Below are 25900 nucleotides of genomic sequence, written 5' to 3'. Positions count from 1 at the left end.
ATCTCTTCCTCCTTTGTACTCCAGAACTCTGTTGGTGCTCTCTAGGGCCACAGCTCACTGTGTAATGATAATAATCATGAAAAAAAGAAGCCTGATGATAATAGCAGTGAATATATACTGAATGTTATATGTACCAGGCACTTTCGATATGTCATCACTTTTGATCCTTACAATATACTTTGAGGCTATTACCCTTTTATTATCACATTTTACAGTTGAAGATCTGAAATGCAAAGAGGTCCAAGAGGCGAAACGGGGGTCCAATGTGATATGATGCCAGATGTATCACCATAAATATTAAGCCTTTGTGCCTATGATCCTTAGCTACCACCAGAGGGATATGGTATAAAGTCTAGTTGAGACAAAATTCTAACTTTCAGGAAGACCGGAGGGCCCACATTCCTGACGGTTAACAATACTGCATATGCCTATTCTTCCTACTGAGTTGTAAGCTCCTTCAGGGAAGGGACTGTGTCTTTTTCTATTTGTGAACCCCAAAAGCACTGTCTAGTAAAATGCCTTGTACATAGAAGATGATCAATAATATCTTGTTCATTGAACACTGCATTAATACAGAGCAGTTCTGCCTAAGGGCGATATCCAACTCTTATAATCCACCTTGCTGCCTCCACAAGGAAATAAGATGGACAAATCAGCCCACAGAACTGCCCAGGCCACTCTCCTCTCCACCAGCTCTATTCACAAGGCCACAAAACTAAAATAGTTTTCATCTTCTCCCTACATTGGCATTGTAAAGAATGAATTCTTCTTTCAGAAAGAAGAAAGAATTATTCCCCGATGCGATTTTTACTTAGCTTCCCAACTAAGGGCCCCCTCCCCCTTCCTCTGCAAAACTCCCGCCCTCAACAGAGTAGGGAAAAGCCAAAAGGAGTCAAACTTTGTCTAGGTGATGACCCGGGAATCTGGAACAAGGAAGACAGGCTGTTCTCCTCTTGAGTCTCCTTTCTCTTATTTCCCCTTTCAGACTTCCTAAACCTGGTTTCTTTCCAACCAGATTATACCACACTGATTGCTGCTAATCTTTGACCATATTTTTTTTAATCTTTTTTTTTTTTTTTTTGCGGGACGCGGGCCTCTCACTGCTGTGGCCTCTCCCTGCTGTGGGCTCTCCCGTTGCGGAGCACAGGCTCCGGATGCACAGGCTCAGCGGCCATGGCTCACGGGCCCAGCCGCTCCGCGGCATGTGGGATCTTCCCGGACTGGGGCACGAACCCGTGTCCCCTGCATCGGCAGGCGGACTCTCAACCACTGCGCCACCAGGGAAGCCCTAATCTTTGACCATATTTTGACCTTCTTCCTGAATACAGTGATGCTCTCTGTCCCCTAAGAACACTTGGGGAGTAGGCTCAATTGCCTTCAATTCCTTCCCCAAACTCTTTCAACGTTCCTTTTTTTCTAGCTAGAAGTCTTCTCCCTCCAAGGACTCAGCTTATGCTATACTTCTACTAGGTGTTACCCCAGGTGGCTTTCAAGAACTGAGCAAGTACTAGCATAAGAGAGGTGTGATTTAGGTCCTCCTTCCACTCTGGCTCTTAATGCAATTCCCACCATCAATATGAGCATTTTAATAGGGGAAATGAGAAGGACTTCTAGTCCCAAAAGAATGAGGCAATAATGGTAAAGGGACTAGCAACAGAGCTGGAATTTGGGACAAGGGCTGGTCATTGAGGCTGGCTCTAAGTGTTCCCTCTTCTGGGCTCTCATAGGCCATGATGCTGTATTGTTAAAGTGATGCGAATTTCCCACATTTTCTTTTACTGAAAGTTATTTGCTTTGGTCATAAACTTAAGCCAGCAAAAGGCCCTGAGGAGTGTGTGTGTGTGTGTACATACATCTACCTATGAAGAGGTAGGTGGGGCCACACTGAATTGTGATATATCAAATAATACTCAAGTTTTATCTAATGCCACTCATCTTGACAGCCTTGCATTTTCAAAATTAATAAAAAGCATAAGGAAACTGCTACACAGTCACCAACCAAAGAATCTTGGCCACCAAGCTAAATATCTAGTCATCTGTGTTGTACATTAAGTGTGAAGGCACATATCACAGTTTGAGATTTAAATGGGCAAATCAATACCTACAGGAAATCGACAGTCACATAGCAGATTTTTCTATCAGCCAATGCTTTCTTTGTCAGTGCCTTCTGATTACACACACTTGCGTATTCTAGGCATCGATTCTACTTTGCTTTTGTTTAGGTTACTTAATATTCCTCCTCTTCCAAGAAGCAGAGATGATTAATAGTCAGTTATAAAGTCAGAGGCCATGTCCCATCTACCTGGCCAGGGCACTTTCTGTCAGCACCTGTGGCCCAGAGGGTTAGCCTTCCAGCCATGTGTTCCTGATCACCTGGGAGCCTGGAAGTAACCTGTGCCCTCAAGGCTTTCTCCCAAGAGCCATCACCATCTTCCAAATAGCTCCCCCACTTTCTAAAGCCACCCCTGTTCTAGCGAACCATGCAAGATGGCAGACCCACCCTTAAGGTAAGAAAAGCCCTTTGGAGTGGGGGTTGCAATCTTCTCTCACCAAGCCTTTTAAAATTTGCCCTAAGCTGCACTAAGAAAACTCCAAGGACTTCCTATTTCTCTCTTATGAATGAACAAATCATTTTCATATAGAAGCATAACTTCTCTTCATAACCAGCCAAACACCATCCTTTCTCTTGCAACTGAAAAAAATTACATTTCTCCTTGGAGAAATAAGCTTACTTGTGTTTTCTCTCTATTCCTTTTTTTTCCTTTTATCACAAGAAAGTGTACTGACCAAAATAAAGCATTTCTAACAGCTACTAAAAGGACAAAGACTGTACCAATCTCTCAAAACTACTGCCAACACAATATCGTGTTTAAGCACAGCAATGACTAAACATATATTTTCTCTAAAGATAGCTAGAAAAGATGTTCACATATATGTTTTACTTTCTCCAGTATAAACTGACCACAACCAGAACTCAAGCACATTCATTTTTCCAATAAATAGGAAAAAAAAATCAAATATGGCATATTAGTTTTAACAATATCTCTAAAAAGAAGTAAGCTACTCTCAAAAGCATTTTGATATCAAAACATAGTATAAATGGCCCCTATAGTCTTCTGCTGGAAAATCAGAGTTACGGAGTAAAACATTAAAATGAAAATGAAAGAAAAGAGTTTCCCCCAAACAGGTAATGCTAGCAAGCCTGGAGGTTTAAGAGCCCTAAGATAAAACATAAGGTGAGTTAAAATTTCAGGGAAAAAAACTGCACTTATAAGCAACAAATTTGCCTGTGGATTGGTTGGTCAAGGGACGACACACAGAATAAGTGATGCTATTGTAAACCACGCAAACTGTGGAGTGGGAAGGAGTTTCTTACTGTCAACATCCAGCTACTGTGGCTAGAATGAGAAAGAACTGTATTTTTCTCTCTTCTCCTGCTCTTTGGACACTTTGTTTTTAATGAACAGTTGGTATCAGAGCTAAGTCCAAAGACTGTTACATGTGGGATTTCCTAATGCAGAGACCTGGCAGGGCTGTGCTCTGTTAGGTCAAAAAACTAAACAGAAAAAGAGACTACCTCAAAATGTAACAAGTGAGCATCCTCATTCTCTTTCAGTGTTTTCCTTTAGTTGGAGCAAATGTTTTGCTTTAATGCAATTGAAAAGAAAAGAACATTTAGGGACAACATAGCTAGATCCCTCATAAAGCTTCATTTTCAAAAGCAGTGTTTGAATCTCTAAATAAATGACAATTCATTCTCTGTTTACTTTAGGTAAACAGAAAATGCATTGGAGAGCACTGGTTTTCAAAAGCTAATCAAGAACATTAGGTCCCAACAGATTCATTTAATAGAAATATAATAGGCATTCCTGCTCGCTTTTCATCTTGTCTCGCTATAAATGCTAAAATGAACAGCAAATTAACCCTGCATTGGAACAGAGTCCCTGTCACAGCTGAGATCCTCTCTCTCACGACTTGGAAACATCCCCGCATCCTGTCGCTGCTTTGACTTCTACATAGGAGGGAGAAAGCGCCTGATTGAGTTTGGCAAGAGAGTGTAGGAATACTTGAATTCTAAAGGGAGTACTGCGTGTCAACTCTGCTATCTTTCCTAGCAGAACAAAATATTACCATGTTGTCTCCTAAAATAGTGTACAATTAGGAAGTAGGAGGAGGGATGGGGATGGGATTTTTTTTTTTCTTTCCAAGCTACATACATCAACTGTCTTTTTCTATATTTTTAACTTTACTAGCCATTCTCCAAATGGCTGCTTATCAAGTACTATACAGAACAAGCTAATAAAGACAGGGCCATCCAAGCTCTATAATCAGATACAAAAGATTTGCAAACAATTTGAGATCTTATAATTAATATTCAGTGATATCAGAATTAGCATTTAGAACTCTATACAGAAAAACTATAATACTTCAAAACTTATGTAATAATGAACAAACCCTTTCAAAAACTGTTTTCACTGTGCTAAAGTAACATTCTAGACTTGTTGTAAGTATGTTATTCTTACAAGTAGTTCGCAGTTATTCTTGAAGGCAAGCCTTGGAGTTTCCTTAGCATAGTGCTGCTGGGGAAAATTTTCAGCATGTCCATCTTCATCTCTAGCCTGAAGGGAAATATAATGGCCTATTTAGGGACTTACAAATAATGGAAGAAAAAAAGCTAAAAGCATAACAGCTCAGATCATTAAACAAACGGGAATCCAGAAATCACAACATTAATAAGAAATTTGTTTAAATACGCAGTACGCCTTTTAGATATCAAAATTTGGGATTTATTTTTCTTTACGCAGTTCAGTTTGAACATGCAAATTCATTGTGGTGTAATATTTAAAATGATACGAAACAAACCAAAAGCAAATAATTTTGTTGAAAATTACCACCACTTCAGACTTCCAGTGACTTTTGTTGCACATTTAAGATTATATGACATACGTACGTGTTTAAACTTTTTGGCATGCTTAAGCAATCTCTAGATAATGCACTTTTAAAAAATTCTAATAGCAAGGCCATAAGAAAAGCAATTTGCATAGTTATATTTTGCATTGTAATACTATTAGAGATAAACTGATTCCCCTCAATTTTTAAATAAAGATCTAAAAGGAGTAATGATCTAGTAAGAACAATGATTCTTCAATCAAATGCAGTAAAAAAAAAAAAGATTTAATTAAGAAGCTGCATTAAAAGTTACTGGTTATTTTCATCTACACTGTTAATTAAGAAAGCTGAAGTTTAAATGGAGACATTAACAGAACCCATTAGCAATACCCCTTGCATACAGTCTTCCCTTTCTAATCTCCATTGGTTTCTGGTTTGGAGTTGGAGAGAAGAAAGAGGTAGGTGAAAGGAGGCGTGTCTGCAGCACACTCATTAAACCATTCATTTGGGTGACACTTGCACTCTGCTCTGCACTCCTCTTATCTCAGCCCTAACTGCTCTCTCTTTCCTGGCCTCCTGAAATTCACAGCTGAGCTGTCTCCCTCACATATGGCTTGCATATAATTATGCATATTCCATTTTGCACTGCATTAAAATGATGAGCTCCTGGCTCCCTGCCAGCTGATTTTAAAAAGCCCAAGTGAAGTAGGAAAAGGGAGAGAAACACAGGGAGAACCGCACAGGAAGCAGCAGGTAGTTCTATCTGCTGTCTCTTTAGATAAAATGTATGTCTGGCACCAGGGGAACAGCTGAGAACTACCTGTTGTGATGTATGGACTGAGGGGGAGAAAACAATGAGCATACATCTGTGCATAGCGATGACAGCGCTGATGTATTGTTTCTCTTTTAATGGCGTGAAATCTGCCCCTGACAAGTATCACTCAGAGCTCTCAGCTAGACTAGGGATTGTCATTTTAGAAAGGGATCACTATTCTGTACATTTTAGAATGTACAGCTTGCCTTTAATAAAGGCTTCTGCCACTTATTGCAGGGAGGGAACTGATGGAATTTGGAAGTGGACTGTCATGGTAGTAATACAGGGGTTACAAAAAGTATTTTTGAGATTTACAAACATCTCTGGGATTTGGTGCCTTTTAATTTTACCTTTTATCCCCCATCTACCAAATCAGAGTAAAATGAAAATGCAGGATTGGACTGTGTGTGACAGAAAAAATGTGTAAGTATGCTCATGTCCCATCAAGGCACTGAAACCAGTGATGTTTCTTCTCACAGCATCAGTTCTACTATGCAGCTACATCAGGGTTTAAGCCAATAGAGCCTTAAATGGGGCCCATTTTAAAGCAGAGTGTATACATAAAAGGCAGCTGTATAAAAAGCAATAAGATGCCAATGGGTAGCAAACATGTCAGATTCTTAAGTGAACTGTAAGGCACTCTGTGAGGTGCAGGTCTCTTGAAGGCAGGGACCACATCTATTTCATCTTTCTTACTGTACTATGCCCAGTGCCTTACTTTTATTTGGTGCTTAACAAACATTTCAGTGATGAAAAAAAAACCCCATACATGGTTAGTAACTAGACCCTACGACAACTCTGTAGAAGACGCCACCTCAAAATATGCTAAACTTGGTGGTAGGTTTATTATATTCCTGATGCACTATGATGCATATGCTTGGAAACATACTTGGCATATAGTTTACAAGGGCTACTATTTACATATGTATGTCTATATTCAATATATATGTATCTTGTGTATAAATATTCATAAGGTGGAAGATGTTTATTATGCATGTACTATGTATACACATTCATACACACCAGATGCCTGGGGATATTTTCAACATTAGTGGCAAAAATATATTCATTCCACTTACATGTAAGGTGCTCACAATGCTTTTTATGTTTTTAAAGGACAAAAAAACCCATTAAGGTTTGACTGTGCTTCCTCAAAGGGGCTACAAGATTTTATATAAAGTCTCATAATTTATGAGAGTAAATAAAACAGCAGTGGAAGAGAAAGGAGAGGAGGCTTGGAGTGATTAGAAGTGGAGAGAGAAAGGCAGAAATTTGCTTCTTTATTAAACCGTGTATTTGCCTCTGCATCACACTCCGTGGAGCTTGGAACGGGTCTGCCTCTGATAATCAACCTGATTCTGGAGTCCAAGAAATTCCATCCTCCAGCCATTCGCTGTGTTTCCACCACATGCCACAGAGACGGAAAGCACATGACATGCAAGAAGACCAAGCACCATCACCCTCACGTGTGTGTGCACACACAAGCACTCACAAGCACACACAAGTAATTCCCTTTGCATTCTCAAGTTTTTTAATGTAAAATTTTAAATTATTATTACTGGACTAAGTGAAATTAAGTGCATTCATCTAAGGCAGTAGTTCTCTGCTCTGGCTGCATATGAGAATCATCTGGGGTGGTTTTTTTTTTTTTTAACATATTGATGCCTGAACTCCCCCTCCCCACTATGTTTCCAAGATTCTGATTTAACTGGTCCAGGGTGGGGCCTCGACATGGATTTTTTTTTTTTTTTAAGCTCTCAGGTGGTAGTAATGCACAGGCAGCCCGAGAACCACTGATGTAAGGAGTGTGCCTGGAGGAGGGGTATTGAGAGGGGGCCCTGAGCAGACTTGTCAGCATGGCCTCCAGCCAGGCCCCAGGCCCACTGGAGTGAACAGCTGTACAACACTAGGAGGAATACAGGATGTGTCTCCAGCAGTGGGGTTTACTCCAAAGACTTAGAGATTTCATGACTAGCTGCTTGTAAGCAAAAAATTCTCTTTATTTATTTTTAGTTTCTGGTGTGACAAATAATCTTGGAAGAACTACTATACCTCTTCCTCAAAAAGGCCTTCCTGGGCTTCCCAGGTGGCGCAGTGGTTGGGAGTCTGCCTGCCGATGCAGGGGACGCGGGTTCGTGTCCCGGTCCGGGAAGATCCCACATGCCGCAGAGCAGCTGGGCCCGTGAGCCATGGCCGCTGAGCCTGCGCGTCCAGAGCCTGTGCTCCGCAACGGGAGAGGCCACAACAGTGAGCGGCCGCGTACCACAAAAAAAAAAAGGAAAGAAAAGGCCTTCCTGAACCTCACTAACCAAGTCAAGTACCTCCACTCTGCCCTCTCTTAGGCCTCACACAGGTGCACCCTTACACTGGCTGCTGTAATTTTTGTCTTCCCCACCAGACTGCAAGCTTTCTAAGGGCAGGATAGTGTTTGGCTTCTCGCCATTGGATCGTCGGCCCCAGCCACTGACTGGAGCATAGTAAGCGCTCTGTAGGAACGAGTTTAATTATCATTCCACAGCAACTTGTGGCAACGTTAGACAAAATCCATTAGAACTTCTTTACCCTATGCGCAGATTCATTTCAGCACTTCAGATTCACTTGTATATTGAAGCCATTGCCTTTTTCTGCATCTGCCCCATTTTGGGTGGCAGACAAGGGCGTACCATGCAGGTAGACAGAGGGAGTCCACGACCCCTGCAGGGAGGGTATGTAAACACTGAAGCTGCTCGGAATCACTGCTCATGGTAATAACACAAAGAAGACCAACTTTCGGCTGGTTTCATTATTGTTCTGGAATTCTCTAAGGACTGTGCCTCCTCTAATGGCCTGTGTCGAGGCGGACCACCCCACCACCAGTTTGTGGTATCCACCGGGGCCAGGAGACCGGTGTTGATGTCTGACTTTGTTCTGAAGTGACCAGTTCTGGGTGTCCCTGGTGGCACAGTGGTTAAGAACCTGCCTACCAATGCCAGGGACATGGGTTTGAGCTCTGGTCTGGGAAGATCCCACATGCCGCAGACCAACTGGGCCAGTGCGCCACAACTACTGAGCCTGCGCTCTAGAGCCCATGAGCCACAACTACTGAGCCCACATGCCACAACTACTGAAGCCTGCGTGTCACAACTACTGAAGCTCGCGTGCCTAGAGCCCGTGCTCTGCAACAAGAGAAGCCACTGCAATAAGAAGCCCATGCGCTGCAACGAAGAGTAGCCCCCGCTTGCTTCAACTACAGAAAATTCGCACGCAGCAACGAAGACCCAACACAGCCAAAAATAAAAACAAATAAATAAATAAATTTATTTAAATAAATAAATAAAGTGACCAGTTCTGACAGAAGGAATGTCAAAACACGTCATGATGAATGAACTCTCTCCATGGGTCTTATTCCCAACAGCTTTATTCTGACTAATATGCTAGAGATTTATGCCAACTATGGGGAAAAGCAAACGGGAAACTGTTTTTCACATTTTACTACAAATGTGATTGTCAAACCAAAGGTGCATTTTTGATCTATTATTGTAAGAAGGCTTCACTTCTTGCCATGGAATAGAAATAAAAATTAAAGTCCTTCAGTTAAACTGCAAGGGGATTTCCCCATCTCGCTGCCAGTCATGCATCTATTTTCATGCCATGCCTAGCATTTGAATAAATAATAGATTATGTGAGAAACTTAAACTAATTTTCTCTCTACCTCAAACACCTCTGACTTAAACAAACTTTATTTTCACCTCTCTTTTCCTGTGAATCATCACTAATTTACTTTTAAAATTTTGATTCTTACATTCAGCAAACTTTATTTCTTCTTTCAAAGAATCCACTTATTCCTTTGGGCTAAAGCCTTGGTGTCATGTGCATATCCAAGCAAGATCAGCATCTTTTCTCCTCTGGAGGATTCCTTTAGAAAATGTGGAACATTCTAAAAACAGCTCCACTGGCCCACCCCAAAAAAGTGCAATGTTTCTGCCTCAATGAAAAGGTTAGCACTGTTGCCATTTAAGTGGAAAGATAACTAGGCTTGGGAGTTAATACCTCCCCGTGAGGAAGGGGACTTTACACCTCCCTGTCATTGTGATTTCAGAACTTCTTTGGAAAACAAGAAAAGGTTCTGCCTGGAATCAGAGCTCGGGGGAGCGCTGTAGATCTTCCAGACTTTGCTTTCCAACCCTTTAGCAGATGTAGCACATGTCAGCTCACACATGTGCTGTGGTGACTAGACTTGGGAACATCAAAAATAGTGCATCTCAAAGTTGCAGGAGCACGCTTAGAGATGCAGAGCTCTAGAGCAAAAAATTTAGATTTTATAACTAATTTTTGGAACCAGAAGCAATAGAACTTCTTTTCAAAATTCAAGATACATTGAATTTATCACGGGGAGACCACTTCGGAAAACCCTTGGAATTTCATTTTCTGGTGTACCATCTCTGGTCTGAACTTCCTTTGTTGAATGTCTATACACACTGTCTTGAGGAAGCACAGAGAGGAATAAACGGCAGCTGCCACATGTGGCCTTTCAGCGTGTCACGAACATCTCTGTGAACTTGACGTAAACAACAGCCCAGTTTCTTTGCCACTCAATGAAGTTCAGCCAGTGCTGGCCCTGGGCTGGACTAGCACAGGGAGGCCTCCGGAGTAGCTCCTGCTTCCACTTGAGGTACCGCCAAGTTACTCTCATCTCAGTGGCCCAATTCCTCATGACTGAAAGCCCTATTCCCTTCAACTGGATTCCTGTCCCTTACCTCATTTCCTCAGGGTAAAACCAGTTTCCATCTCTCCTCCCCCACCTTCTCCTGGAAAATTCTTAGGCATCTTTTAAGCCTTCATTCAGACTGCAGCTCCTTTAGGAACCCACTTGAGACCTCTTCCTCCTGGTCTAACCTGGGCTTTGTACCCCTCTGTCGCTCTCTATAGCCACTCCATCCATTGCACTGTACTATGACCATCTATGTGTTTGCCTTCCCCACTAATCTGTGTGGTCCTTGAGTGCAGAAACTGTGGTCTATTCAGCTGCAAATCGCTAGGGCCTCATCTAGTGCCTGGCATATTATAAAGGCTCCATAAATGGTGAGTGAGAGAATGAAGGAATGAATGAGTCCCTATCCTTTAACCCTAGCAACTGGACCTTCTGCCTTGCACCCCAGTCCCCAGAGGTGAATGTTCTGCCCCTGAACCGAGGAGAACTCTCCATACTGAGTCTCAGCAGGCCTCTGCTGGAGCTTTCTGACTTCATCTGCCTCACACTTGGACCATCACCAACTATTCCATGAACTTCTGCCCAACTTGATTAGTGTCCCTCCCACTTGGTTAGACACTAGGGACTTAGCCTGAAGATCCTGTACTCAATTTGGACTTTAGCCAATAATCCTTTTGTCCCATATGTTTCTCTCCTCCACCTCCCACCTGGACTGACTTTTGCCTAACAAAGATCAGTCTAACCTCTGGTCTTTGCCTACGAAACTCTCATCCCCAAAATTCTGTTCCTAGATCAACCAACCTGGTGCCTCGCTCCCTGTTTCTTTATCTCACCTAGTCATAGTGCCCCAAGTTGGGACTCCTTGGTGTAACTCACCCCAGTTAGGACTCCTCTCTCACCTTCCCTACCAGAAGGGAAACGCCTGAGGGCAGAGACCATGCATTATGTACGAAGCTCCCAGGCTCAGCGAGTACCTTGTAAAACAATCCTATAAATATATGTTGAATGGATTCATTAATCCTTTGCTCTTCCTTAAGATAAGACCCAGAAGTGCCCTTTTTTCTCTACTCTGAGCTGCCTACCTCTACAGATGGGTTGTTTCTATGTAGATACATATTCAAGTCACTGAACATCAGAAGGCAGGTGGGTCATGGACAGGATTGTGTATGCATGCAGCTTGGGCAGAGAGCTTTCTTTCTAGACCGAGGACTCCCATCTGGCATCAGGCTCCCTGCTCTGGAGATACTCCTGTCACCCCGAAACTTCAATGTGTGGAGCCAGGCATCTGCTCAATTCATGTTGCTACCAATCTTTGCAACACGATCCTTTGCCCTCCCTTTCATTAGCTTGTCACTGAAGACTGACTATGGGATTCTGCAGCAGTGCTGTTCTACTTTGTTCTTTTAACAAAATGTATTTAAATTCCCCCTTAGCATGTGGGCCAAGGGAGAAGCTGTTTCCCCCAGCGAAGTTCCTCCTAATTCTCCACCCTCCTCAACTGGCAAGCAGAGGGGCTCTCTCCATACCTCTTCAGGCCCCTCTGACAGCTCACACATCTCTGATGGATGAGATGGACCTATTTGCTGCTGCTATTTTTTCACTCCATACAAACCTTTATATGTATCATAAATTTTTAATATCCAATTTGGAGTCTTCAAAGAATAACGGTAACAAACATGCATCATGAAGATAATGGGAATCGAATCATGTTTATGGCCTCCATGAGCATCTCCTTAAACGATGTCAGGTCAGAGCTGCTCAGACCTGCGAGTGTATGAGGCTACAGGGCTGATCTCATGCCTGATTAATGGCTGCCCTCACTCAGGGCCCTAATGGATTGCATGACAGTTACGGCAACAGATTCCACATCAGCCTGAAATACAGCTACCACACGGACTAAAATATAGCATCCTCAATCCAGCACATTACAGCTGTGTCTGGAATAATCAGAGCAGTTGCTAAGTGGTTCTGAAATCCCTGTTTTTGCTTTTCCTTTTTAAAAGCTATTTTCTCTTTATCGAACAGGTGACCCTTCTGGATTCATCTTGCACTGCTCTTTGTCAGGTCACCTGAGTGTCTTCGTTTGGTAAGAACTGTTTTTTCAAAGTGACCACAGGTAAGACCCGGCAACTGGGGCATGTGGCCCCTTCTTTTCAATTCTCAGCGAACGCGACATCACCATCACATTCCAGTCAGCTTCGGATCATCCCAGGACCCTTGATCCACAGTGGATTATCCAGACTCCTTGACTGCTCCCCTTCCCTACCTCCCACCTCTGCCCATAGCCTGCCTTTTGGCTTTTCACTATTCATTTGCATCTGTTACCCTGGGACCCTAGAGGGGAAACAGAAGGCAGGGAAACACAGAAGACTTTCTTTTCTCCAACCAGCAACCACAGAAATGCCATAATCAAGGTCCAGATACAACAGGGTTGCCTACATCTTCTCTGAACAGTTCATATGCTAAGCCGCAGTCAACCCCGTCCCCTGGGTGCCCACTAACCTGCAGAGCGGGACTGTAGAGACCCAGAGGCTGATCTCAGCAATCAGCCTGCACTCTTGTCACTGGTTCCCTACCAGCTCTGGCTTGGAGTCCTCTTCCATACCACTCCCAGCTCTCCACTCTCACCCTTGACTCTGGCCCTGCCTTGGGCCCTTTGATCTGTGCACTTGGCCTGCCTGGAGCTTGCAATCCCTCATGGACTTAGCTTTGGACCGTCCACTCTGGTCCTCCACTCTGGACACCCACAGGGGGGTTACTCTGGTCACTTCTCTGGCCTGGGACAGTTTTACGGTCAGCATCCAATAACGGTGCCCCAAGTACAATTTGTCTTAAAGATATGATTTCTTTAGCGAGAAACAGAACTGTGAATTATGCAATGTTTGTAAAGATCTAAAATTGGCCTGAACATGAAGAAGAAAGACCAGGACTAGGTGTAAAACCCTGACTGTCACTGTGCACTGTCCACACAAATGTTCTGACTGTCTTGGAGCGGTGCTGTGATTTATGTGGAGGGGGCAAGCAAAGAAGGAGGACAGGGTGACCGATTCATGGGCTCTGCCCCCGGGTCTTTCAGATCGTGAAGTCAGAATGCGATTCTGAACAGGATGGTCCTCCTGACAGCTCCAATTACGATCCACGTGAACCTTGACCTGTCAACAGAGGCACCATCAGGCTTAGAGGAACAAAGTGTAAATTACCTGGCTTCCAACCCCAGGACCAATCGGCCTCTCTGAGGACCAAATGCAACGATGGCGGCACAGAGGCTTCATGAATAACAACCTCTGCTCAAACAACACTCTCTGGAGTCTTCGTTTTTAAAGCCCAGTCATTCTGCAGATGACGAATGGAGGTAATAAAAGGTGGGATTGTGGCATGTTTAAATAGGAGATAATCATTCGCGCAGAATCTGACTGGTGTTGACAGAAAGGCCTGTCGAGGCCAACAGCCCAGTATCAGGTTAAAGTCCATTTTGGATGACAATTTCAGTTAACACTTGTTCCTCTGTTGTTATTACTATTATCATTATTATTTATTATTATTATTATTATACTTCCAGGAAGTATATTTTGGAATCAAAGCCCAGGTGACAAAAGACAAAAAATGACCTGGGTCTCCACGTCCTCTCCCTTTTTAGAATAACTGAGAACAGGGGATGCGTAGGTTCCCTGCACAGTGAGCGGCCCTCCCGCTTCCCCCCATTTGCTTTAATCCCTCCCTCACCCAACCACTCTGGTGCCAAAATTCCCAAACTATTCCAGTTCCTCTGCACCCTGGTATCTCAGTTGCCCAGTGTGATTCTAGATATGAGATAACTGGTAGCCCCCCTGGAAGGAGGTTCCCAGACCACAGACTGGACCGCACTGGAGAGAACGTTACCACTTCCAGAACTTCCAACTCAATGACCGCTTCACAGGGCTCTTACCACAAAGAAAGAAAACTCAATATAGAAGTCACTTTGACAGTAACACAAGACTCAAGTCTGTTCTGTGCAAGACATCATGCTAAGAATTTTGCAGACTTCAGCTCATTAAAGCTCCCCAAACCCTCATGGGGTCTGTATTACCATTACCACCTCCATTTTGCCAGCAAGGAATCTGAAGTGTAGCCAAGTTAAGTACCTTGTCCAAAGCTAAAGAGCTGATAAAGACAAAGCTTGGCAGGTGTCTCGACAGCAGACACCGGCTCCTGTCCCCACACCGCAGGGGCTCTTCCACAGCGGCACAGCCAGCAGAGGAAGCCTGGCTGACAATGAGCAAGAGAAACTGCAGACATTTTCGGAAGGCAGAGAAATGATGGCTCAAACGTCCCTGTGGGTCCTGGTGGGAAAGAGGGAAATCTTGCCCTGTGGTCTCCCCTCTTCATGGTGAAGCACTTATGCCCAACGCAGCTCAAATGGAGGTGGTCACGGGAGCCGGCACCCCACAAGGGCCTGAGGGGCAGTCTACTAGACCACAGCCAACACAAGCAACAAGAAGACAGCCAAAGCCTGAGCAGACCGAAATCCTGAGCCCACCAAGATGGAGGGCAATGGCCTCTCCAAGTATTCTGCCCTTGAGGTATGGGGCAGAGACGGGGAAGGATGGGAGGGGAGAAAGGGTGAGGAGTGGACATCGAAATGGGAGTGTGCCGAGGAGTCTTGTACAGCAGCAGAAGAAACTCTGCATGGAGATGGGGAAGGACACATCCTTGAACTTGACAGACTTCTCATTAGGGGGCCTGCTTGTTTTCAAATCTCTCTTATATTTTGGTTTCATCCTACAAATTTAAGATTATGGGATCCTAAGGTGAGCGTGGGAGCCCAAATCTTTTCTTGGATATCAAGATAGATTGAGACATGTTTTCAAGGACAAAGGATTCTAAATTCATAAAACTCTTCTTGTGGCTCTTGCCTAAGCATAGAACATAAAACTGTTATGGTTTGATGTGGAAAATAGTAAAAGGGGAATAAGAATGATCAGTTGATATAACTATTACTAGTATTAGCTTTCCTTTATTCATAATAACAAGCAGAATACAATCAAGTATCCTAGTGTGATAAAGAAATTTCATTCATTTCTTTGCCTTAAGGGATGACAGACCTTTGCCTTTGGATTATATTAAAATGTTTTGCCCAAATTCATAAACTGTAGGTTGCACTACTCCAAATTTACACCAAGCCACTTTGTGTGGCATTGTGACTTCACAGAAAACAGACAGCAATGACAAGAGCATTTACATAATTTTTTCCTGAGGTCTCATTCATTCATTCATCATTCATTGAGCATCTACAACTAAGTATCCAAAATGAATGGTATCCAGCCCACATGTTCAACATATTTTAATTTCTGAAGTTCAATGATAACAGACAGACAATAGAACAAACAATAGAACAAACGATCCCTTGCCAAGGTCTAACCATACACCTTTTGGAGTGTCAAATATCATACATTTATATCCTATTTAAAATTTAGATTTTTAAATAATTATAAAATTGAAAGGTAGATAAAAGTAAACCACAAAAAGTAAGGAGTAGAAAATATTCTCATAAACACACAAGAATTATGAGGAAGTAAAAACCAAGAAAAAGCAAGAGCAAATTCTGAAAGGCTGAGCACCCCTGTACCATTTGGTTGAAGATGTTAGTACAGAAAGGGGTGAGGAGAGCCATTTGGTGCCAGTAACGAGCTGAGTGTGATTTCCGGCGCTACCAATAAAAATGGGGGACATAACATCCAGCTTAGAAATTCGTTGCAAGGATTGAATGAGAAAATCCATCACATGTCCCACACAATGCCTGGCACAGCGTAAGAACTCAATGGATGACAGTTATTTAAATTTCACAAGTCCACTTCTTTTCTGGAGAGAAAAACTCAGCTGGCAGGAAGGCCATAGTGACTCAGTATCTTTTCTTATCATTAAAGTCTTGATTAAAATCAAGTTGCAGGCAGCTATAGGGCATGGTCAGCAGCCAAAGGCAAAGGCGAAGACACTGGCGAAGGTTTGAGGGCTTTTAGAAATGCATAAACACACCCTCTCATCAGGATCCTAACCCCCTACACAGCATCGGTACCTAATGACGGTTTCTATCTCTCTTCTGCCATCTGACTACCCATTGTGCCCTCTGCAAATAAGGCATCGTTTTGTTTTCTTACTTCTTTATCTCCTCTTATGTTTCATGAGGAACATCTCCATCAAGAAACCTTCCACCCTCACTGGACAGCTCCCACCCACATAAGCAGCCTGGGATTCCTGGAGACTGCTACATGTTGAATTCCACCACCTTCACCACACTTCTGCCAAATTAACAACCAAGGTTTAATTGCTGGTACCCTTCTTTACCATTCACATCATTCCCCTTTATTCCCTATTTTCCAGCTACTAACTTCATCCTGTATCAACTTTGTTTCTAACTCAGCGATAGACGACACCTGTATCATTTGCTGATTTCAATGCTCAGCAGAGGTTGGACATGTATACATGGTGACCACACACTCTTTCCAAACTGAATGGCCTCACCAAAGATGGATAGGAGCAGACAAATAAAGGCGAGGAAGAATTTCCAAACAATCTAATATTTGGTTCACCATTTTCAGAAAATGTGCAAATGAGTGAATACTATTTTCTTATTCAAAAGGCTAGGGCTTTTTTAAACTAAATGTTGCAACTCTTATTAGGTCCTTATTTGTTTTAAAATTCAGTTCAATATTGTTGCCTTTGAGGTTTTTTTGTGTTTGTTTCTTATTGTGTTTATCCTCCTCTTTCGGACACATCATCCCTCCTTCCCAACCCTTAGACAGGACTCTGAATCACCTGGCAATCCCCTCACCATAAGTGAGAATCTCCTCCTCCACTTAGTCACCTGTACAATCAGAAACAGCTTTCTTTTATTTTACTGATCTATTTCATCTTAAAGTAAAATGTCCTCCTTGTACAAAACACTTTCATTTCTTTCCACCCCTTGCCCTGTCACAGGAAGCTGCTGTACGGGTACCATATAATGTTTATGCTCATTTGTTTCGTTGTATTACATCCTGCCCTCCTGCTCTAGGATCTGATGTCTACAAAGATATAATCAGAATCGGTTTAGATTAGTATCTGTGGCAGCAATTCCTATAAATGATACAGACAAGGCAGTAGCTATAATGTCTGTCTTGTTTCAAGGTAAAAATGAAAAATGACATCTTTGATGGAGAAGACTCCATGGAGACCCGGGTGGAAATGCAGCCGGTTCCCCTGCTCACAGACATTGCTCTTTCCCGTCATATGGCTGACAGGTGTGTAATCATGTTCCTTAGTCACAGTTTGTGTTAAAATAACCAATTACCAAATGAATAAGAGTCGAGTCCCAGTGTGACTGTCGCCACCAGTGCAAAGTGATGATGTGCTTCTAAAACACAGGGCTTGGACTTCCCTGGTGGCGCAGTGGTTGAGAGTCCGCCTGCCGATGCAGGGGACACGGGTTCGTGCTCCGGTCCGGGAAGATCCCACATGCCGCGGAGCGGCTGGGCCCGTGAGTCATGGCCGCTGAGCCTGCACGTCCGGAGCCTGTGCTCTGCAGTGGGAGGGGCCACAACAGTGAGAGGCCCGCGTACCACCAAAAAAAAAAAAAAAAAAAAGAATCTGCCTGCCAATGCAGGGGACACGGGTTCGAGCCCTGGTCCGGGAAGATCCCACATGCTGCAGAGCAACTAAGCCCGTGCGCCACAGCTATTGAGCCCGCGCTCTAGAACCGGTGAGCCACAGCTACTGAGCCCACGTGCCACAACTACTGAGCCCGAGCACCACAACTACTGAAGCCCACGCGCCTAGAGCCCATGCTCCGCAACAAGAGAAGCCACCGCAATGACAAGCCTGCGCACCACAGCAAAAAGTAGCCCCCGCTCGCCGCAACTAGAGAAAAGCCCACGTGCAGCAACGAAGACCCAACACAGCCAAAAATAAATAAATAAATTTAAAATAAATAAATAAAACACGGCTTGAAGGAGAGGCTCTGATGTGCTCCTCCCCAGCCAAGGATGCTCTCCGAGGCTGAGAAGCCTTTCCTACTCCACGATAAATTTGCTAAAATGCAGGACATTTCTCCCCTGGTTCGTGCCCTTAGTAATGAAGCTTCCAACAGGGCCACCACAGATGGTCTGTGGGATCTCCTAGGCAACTCAGTATCCCTACCATTTCCTGTCCTTGATCTTTCCAGAACACATCACCCTCGCCTCTCATTGAGTACCCAGAGGGGCTCACCCACCTGACTGCCTGCTCACCCAGATTTCCACATGAACAGGGCAGTATCTACCATCAGCTTTTTCTTTCCCCCATGGTGTACATCACCTTCCCTGAGCCCCCACAGTGACAAAAGACAATGCTAAAACCCAAGAGCCCTGCCATTCCAAGCCTATCCTCCCAGGCAAGGAATTCCCCAGACCTACTGCTCGGGAAAGGTAGAGTAGCACACAGGTAGCCTATACGGAGACACGTGTCGTTCTGTGTTGTGGTACAGTCAACAGTAGCAAATCCATCAGCACTCACAAACAATGTAAGCACAAAAATCACACTTTCGGTTGGCCCAAAGGTTATTTGTTAACATGCTGGGGAAGAAAGCCTACAAATAAATCACATGAAATCAATGTAGCAAGTTGAGATAATGACTTAGTAACAACAGATCGATTATAATAGCACCGTTATTATGCTTCATCAAATATAATAATCCAACCCCTCCTGTTGCAGGGCCTGTGGGTAGAGGAGCCCTACCTCCCAGACTGGCGGCTAAAGAAGTTGAAGGACAGGTAAAAGGCAGTTACTGCCCTGTGGCTTGGTTTCCCATCTGTGAAGCGGGGCTAGTACTCGTTACCCACACTCGGTTTAGTGAGAGAGTGGCTACAACCTCCATGTTACACTGATACATATAGATCACGAAGAGAGTTTGAGTTTGAGTTGAGCAGACATTTTTTGGTCAGAAATACTGTATGCTTTCAAACAAACAAGTTTCCAGTAAAGCCAAAGGTAATGACGATTCAAATTTTCAGCAGAAAATATGAAAGTAAAATACAATTAACCAAAAAACTCTCTGAACTGGTTTACTTCAGCTAAAGGATACAAGGAGTGAAAAGTACAATTATCTTATTATATCTCTCATCTTTTTTTTCCTTATCATAAAAGAAGTTCCACCAGAAGATTTCCCTATAAAGACCAGACTAATGTTACTTTCCTGTAAAAAGGCTTGGTAAGCTATGCTTTGCATGAGATGAAGGACAAGAAACATTTATGGGGAAGAAAAAATAAATCAGCTGGTTTTCCTCTCATGTCATTCCTCTGTAACTGATGAGTTTTTAACCACAGTCTTATTATCCTCATTAGCATAAGTGCTAATTACACCTCTCCTCTCCTACCAGAAGGGCAACCGGAACTCCATACCGGCCTCAACAACGCCTGGCACCCCGGACCAAGGCTGAGGGGGCAGGATGAGGTTAGGGGCACTGTGTAAAGTGAGTGGGAAAGAGTGGGACAGCTGAGCTAACAAAGGGGGTGGGGGGTAAAAAAATGCAGGTGGGTGTTGAAAGCAAGGGTCTCTTTCCAAGGAGGTGGCAAGGCTGGTGCCGCATTGCGTTCGGGGTGTCTCTCCTCCACTTACTCAGGCACTCCTGGCAGTTTTGGCAGTGGCACCTCGGGGGAAAAGCACACTACTCTGCACATATGGTGGAAAGAATCTTGTGCATCAGTTGAATGCATGCTGTACTACATACACATTCTGTTTTATCTCCGGGCCCAGCCGTGCTGCAAACGCTTGCAAATTGGGAAACCTTCTGTGCAGTAAAAACACGGACAGGAGAAGCTAGACTGTGACTTATAAGATGTGACACTAGCCAAAAAAGCCAAAGTAACAAAAAGTTAAGGCGGGTGCTTCACACTCATCGCAACAAAGGCAGCTCTGCAAGGCAGGGAGGGACTCACAGCCAGCATTTATCTCATTCCCCTTCATCCTGTGGTTTCAGGCCCAACGGATGGGCTTCCCTTCCACACACACGATGCCCCTGGGGAACCTCTGCCTGTATCCATTGCCGATTTAGTTTTTGGAATGCTTGAAATTTATATGGAAAAAAAATCAGTGAAATTTCTCAGATTTACCTTGGAAGAGGCTAGTGATGAAACGGCTATTTCTGTGCTCTGTTTCATCCTGAGGTGTCTAGCGGACCATACTGCAATGGCATGCCACTGCCCCTAGTGAGTCAATGGCAACCTTTTCACTCCTTAAGTGTTTCTAAAAGCAAAATCTGATACTGCTCAGGATTCAGAACTGCCTGTATATGGGGGATGTAAAAGGGGCAAAGTGCTGGATTGTTCTGACCTTCCTTCTTTCTCACTCTTCCTTTACCTGACCCCCAAATAAAGTATGATTTCTTGAAGTAACTCTTCTAAAATAAATGGTCCCTAATTAAGGAGATTGATATAAAAACCCATTCTCCCTTTAAATCAGAGCTCTTCCTTTCTTTCTGTTAGCCTTGTACATGCGTAGGGAAAAGGGGTGAGAGTGTAAAGATTTCTTTAATAAATGAAGACAATTTTGGGGCTTTCCAGGTGGCGCAGTGGTTGAGAGTCCGCCTGCCGATGCAGGGGACACGGGTTTGTGCCCCGGTCTGGGAAGATCCCACATGCCGCAGAGCAGCTGGGCCCGTGAGCCATGGCCGCTGAGCCTGCGCGTCCGGAGCCTGCGCTCCGCAACGGGGGAGGCCACAACAGTGAGAGGCCCGCGTAACGCAAAAAAAAAAAAAAAAAAAGACAATTTTTACAGGGGTCAACGCATTAAGGTTTCCATTGCTCTTTTTCAGCCTGCTGAGAGTGGTAATGTCTCCCTGTTTCACAAATGAAGATACTGAGATGTAACCAGGTGATCCAACTGAAGGCACAAAAGAATTATAATACGGGGTTCATGGCAAGATACTGACTGGTTAAGGGATAAAAGGAAAAGAGCAGAGGGTACCCAGGGTAATACCCAATATAGTCCCCACTGTCTGCTGGCAGCTCTTTCTTATTCAAGGTCATGTCTCTCCCCTCCTAGACCTTTCGTCTGTGCAACATCAGAGGTTGTAAAGGAGCAACAGGCTTAATAATGCTAAGTGTGTGTTGCTCCTTCCCTCATTTAATCTGTGTGTAGAATTCGTGATTTCGATGCCATGTTATTCAGAATCATCCTCTCACACATGTTAGGAGTGACGGAAGTTGTTAACCCCAAACTGGTGGGAAGCTTGGAGTTGCCTGAGGCATGCTTTGGCTTATTTCAGTCAGTTGTTCATTTTCAATATGTTTTTAGTTTGTCGAGTTGCTAGAAACAATAAAATATATATTTAAAAGATTGTGTTTTATGAGGACTCCACAGGCAACTTCACTGCACTTTCCACTGTTCAGCACTTTGAACTGTCTTATTCTTCTTTGTTTTGTTCTTGTGGCTGCCTTTTTTTTTTTTAATTTGTTGAAATATACAGAAAAAAGTCAATCATTGGAAGTGACTCTTGCCACTTAACTCTACCTATTGACAACAGTGTGTGATTGTTACTGATATATTTGAAATTCTTAATGGAGATTTCAGAGAAGTATATGCAAACCGAAGGGAAAGAAATATATTACATACTTGGATAAAGCCCCAGGTCCTTAAAATGGACAAGGTCATAAGAGAACCAGCCAGTTGTGTTTAAATACTTCCCCTCCTCCTACACACCCACACTAAAGCCAGAAAAGGTGGAGCCAGGAGAGAGCCTCTGGGCTACTTTCAGAGTCTCTTTACTAGTTCTCCCTTTCAAACCTCCCTTCCATGCCAGGCCTGCCAGGGCAAAGACACACCTTCAGCATCACAGCTCACCCCTGGATGAGCAACCACTGTCTATGCCACAACGTCCTTCCTCAACCAAGAGATTACCCCCTCAAAGCCTATATTATTGGGCATTTCAAGTACTGCTATTTTGTTTTGTATCATCAAAGTACCTGCATATTTTACTAACCAAATTCTGAGATTGGATTGCATTTTCACACACAGTATATATTCAATCCTTAACCAAGGCTCCTCTTAGATGAACTTCTTCCAGCATTCTGAACTCATTTTCCTTATCTCATCAACTATGGGAATTATGTAAGATCTGGCCCCTTCTCTCAATGAGTTTTCTGCTTCATTTAGAAGATTAGACATACACACATTAAAGAGGAAAAAACTGGCAGATTCTTGTTTAAATATGTACCCTGCTTGCCAAGGCCATGAGAGAGAGGTATCCTTTTGGGCTGAAGGTGGTCAGGAGGAGATGCAATTTAGCTAAGCCCTGGAGGGAGGTTTTCAATAGGGTTTTTTTAGTCATTTTTAAGGTGCTGTCCATCTTTCAATTTCACACTCAAGGAGCAAGACTAAAGAGGAAGAAAATGTGCTTTTGGATCAGAACCAAAAGTCTGGTTCTAGATTTTTAAACCCTATACTTCTACCATCTTCCCCATGTGCTTCCTGCCATTTCTTATCCACTTCTAGATGTAATCTTTTTTTTTTTTCTTTCCTCCTTACTACATAAATAGGAAAAGAATGAAAGGCTTTTGATCACTCTTGACATCTAGCAAGGTGCTTGACACACGTCAACACTCAATAAATGTTGGGCAGTAAACTTGAGATATCAGTCAAGGTGTCTACCTATCACATCCCTTTCCAAGGGACTGTGTACCCTGTTTTGTACCATGTGACCCAGCCTTAGCTGACTGGAGCAAGGATATGCACATGACCCAAGGCCAGCCATTAGATAAGCTGTCCAGCAACCCACGATGTGCCCTGTTGCAAAAAGACAGACCGATTCCATCAGATTTCCTCTCTCAGGAACAAGAACTAGAACATAGCAAGAGACTACAACAGGTAAGGATGGGACCTGAACTGAAAGATCACAATATCGAGAGGAGCTGGAGAGGCCGTGATGGAGTTGTGCATGCTGAAGTGATGAAGACCAGGAACTGTGGGGAAGCAATGAATTCTGGTGGATAGAGAGAAAAACATGGAGCAGAGAGCCAGAGAAACTCAGAGATACCAAGAGAGAGGAGGTGGCGAGAAGCCAAGCCCTAAAGCTGCCTCAGTTCTCACTGCTTTCTGGTTCCAATTCCAGCTCCCCTTCCCTAAAGAGCCTGGCTAAAATAGACAGGAAGTGCTTCAGTTTAACTCCACTCTCTTCCCTTTCAAAAGTCTCAATGCTTGTATTCTTTCTCTCCCATGGTGGAGAGGGAAAGTGGCTACTGCAGATGGAAGGGGCCTCAAAGGGTGAGCAAACAGCGAGGATTTTGCAACCATCACGTATCTCATCACAAACCTCCATCACCTGCTGGGTCCAATACACAGGGCACTGCATTAAATCGTAGGAAAGGGAGTGAGAACGGTTTGGTTTTTGTTTTGCAGGAGAAGACAGCAGCGTTAACAAGCACAACCAGGGTGCCTGTTTTCCTTCGTTACCTGAAACCACCACTAAATGCATGGATTAGACAATGCTGTCTGTTTGGTGAAGAGTGGAGTCTGAGTAGATTCTATTTTTTACAGAAAATCAGCCACAGCCTTTCACCCTTCGGGGCATCTGTCATTTCTAATTTCTGAGAGTGGCAGATGTCAGCTCCCTTAGCAAGGGACAATTTTTAAAATCTGTTTGTACACATAAGCTGACACAACCTGAGCTGAAGCCCACTGGGGAGACTACAAGATTACGCTCGAAGCAGCTGGAGAACACGGCTTCCAGTGCCTTCTCTGCCCAGGAGGGGTGGGATGACCCAGGGCGCCTTCCCTCCCCAATTCCCTTTATTTCCATTTAATATATTCTAGCTTACAGTTTTGGAAGGTGCAGAGACGGGTCAATTAATACGAATACTCGGATTAGGTGCACTTTGATTTTTCAGTCTCTGGCTCTGCACTAATGCCTAGAAATTAGGTGTATATTCTGCCATTTAATAGAACCTCATTTTTGTTTTCTGGGTTTTTTTTTTAAGTTAATATTATGTACTCATTCCACTTATCTCCAGATACCTCCAGTTATAGCCAAAGTCCAAGAAAGTACTAAGGAGTGAAGAGTTACTCCCTGAACTCTGCCTCCTCTCCTTGAGCTCCACAGCCCCCACCCGCCCCCATCCATCCCATACCTACCTGGTTCCATTCTTAGCCCAGGAGCCCTGGGAACCTAGAGTAGGCTCAGGTCACCTCCTACCCAGGAGACCATATGGAAACTGAGTCAGATTTAGCACTTGCTCTCTCTCTCTCTGATACACATGCACACACAAACACACCCCTTTAGTACTCACCCAACCTGAATCAGACCCTTTGCACCTGCCTCGTACTGGATTTGGAGAACCCAGCATGAGAAGGTGGGGAGTGGGGAGGTAGAACTCTCTACCACGGTGGAGACTCTGAAACAACCTGGTCTCAGTCACATGGAACCTGCAAGGACAGCTTTGTGCAGACAGTCTACCACAGATCAGACAGAGGCAAGCTCAGTGGGACCTAACAGAGACTCTAGAACACATGGACAGCTAGGTCCTATTTCTGATTGTCTATGTCACCTCCTTTGCATCATTAAATATCACTGAGTCCTGAAGAAAAGACTTCTTGAGGTCTCTCGACCCTTCAAATGACAAGGGGACTCCACTCCTTTATTATAACAAGATTTGAAATACCACAAGTTGATCTAGTCATATAATCCAAACCAAAGAGAAAACATGGACAATCTCAAACTTTGTGTTGCTGCCATCCAAACTTCAGCTTTCAATAGACATCTCTTCTTTCTCTCTTGCCCTCTTTATTTTGATTTGCTGCCCTTTCAGGCAGTGATGCTGTTTTCTTTAGCAGACCAAAAGCAGTTTGTTTCTGAGTTAAATGTCACTTCAATATTTCCCCAAGTGAGATGTTTGAACTAGTTTATGAGTTTCCTAAGCAACAGAGAAATGCTGGAAAAATATTTGGTATCTCAGGTCTGAAAGTTGCCTTAAACTTTGGCTCCCTGAGGCAAATGAAACAGATAGATTGAATACTCCAGTCTCACTAAAGTTTCAAGTTGAAAAAATAAAGTATTGGCCTGAAAGCACAGAAGCTCTAAAAGCCAGCCTCCTAAAGCCATGCCACTTGGGTTGGTGCCCCCAAACAATTTCAACACTGAAATATTCTAGCGACAGTGAGAAACAATCGCGGCACAAATCCAGAATCATGGAGCCATAGTGTGAGGAGGGAAGTAAGCTTCCCTAGCCAAACACAGAATTCTGCAGGAAAATTCCTGTGGGAACCCAGATTATGCCTTGAAGGCTGAGATTTGATTAACCTTCTTGTAGCATGTGTAACGACAAATGTTATTGGTCATAAAATTATCCAGCCCTTATTAAAACACAGCTGCAGCTCTGGGCTCAGTGACCTCCTAGGGGAGAGATTTCCATAAGATAGCAATAGACTTTATGGAAGGAGAGCGCCTTCCTAGCGTCAAAACTACGGGAGAGTGTTTTATACTTTAATGAGGAGTTCTTGAGAGAGACCAGGCTCCTTGGCATTA

General features: G+C 43.7%; 1 protein-coding gene across 1 annotated transcript in view; it reads right to left on the bottom strand.

Annotated features, from left to right (window-relative positions):
• SOBP (sine oculis binding protein homolog) overlaps positions 1-25900 on the bottom strand; it is a gene marked incomplete at both ends in the record, with an annotated part of 136299 nt that overhangs the window by 44745 nt on the left and 65654 nt on the right. Inside the window, one exon of the mRNA XM_079716375.1 lies at positions 4524-4619. Coding sequence (XP_079572501.1) covers positions 4524-4619 — 96 coding nt within the window. The remainder of the gene's footprint in view (positions 1-4523; positions 4620-25900) is intronic.

The sequence above is a fragment of the Hyperoodon ampullatus genome (assembly GCF_949752795.1).
Source record: "Hyperoodon ampullatus genome assembly, chromosome: 12".
In the NCBI taxonomy this organism is placed as follows: domain Eukaryota; kingdom Metazoa; phylum Chordata; class Mammalia; order Artiodactyla; family Ziphiidae; genus Hyperoodon; species Hyperoodon ampullatus.
This window is presented reverse-complemented; position numbering and strand designations above follow the sequence as displayed.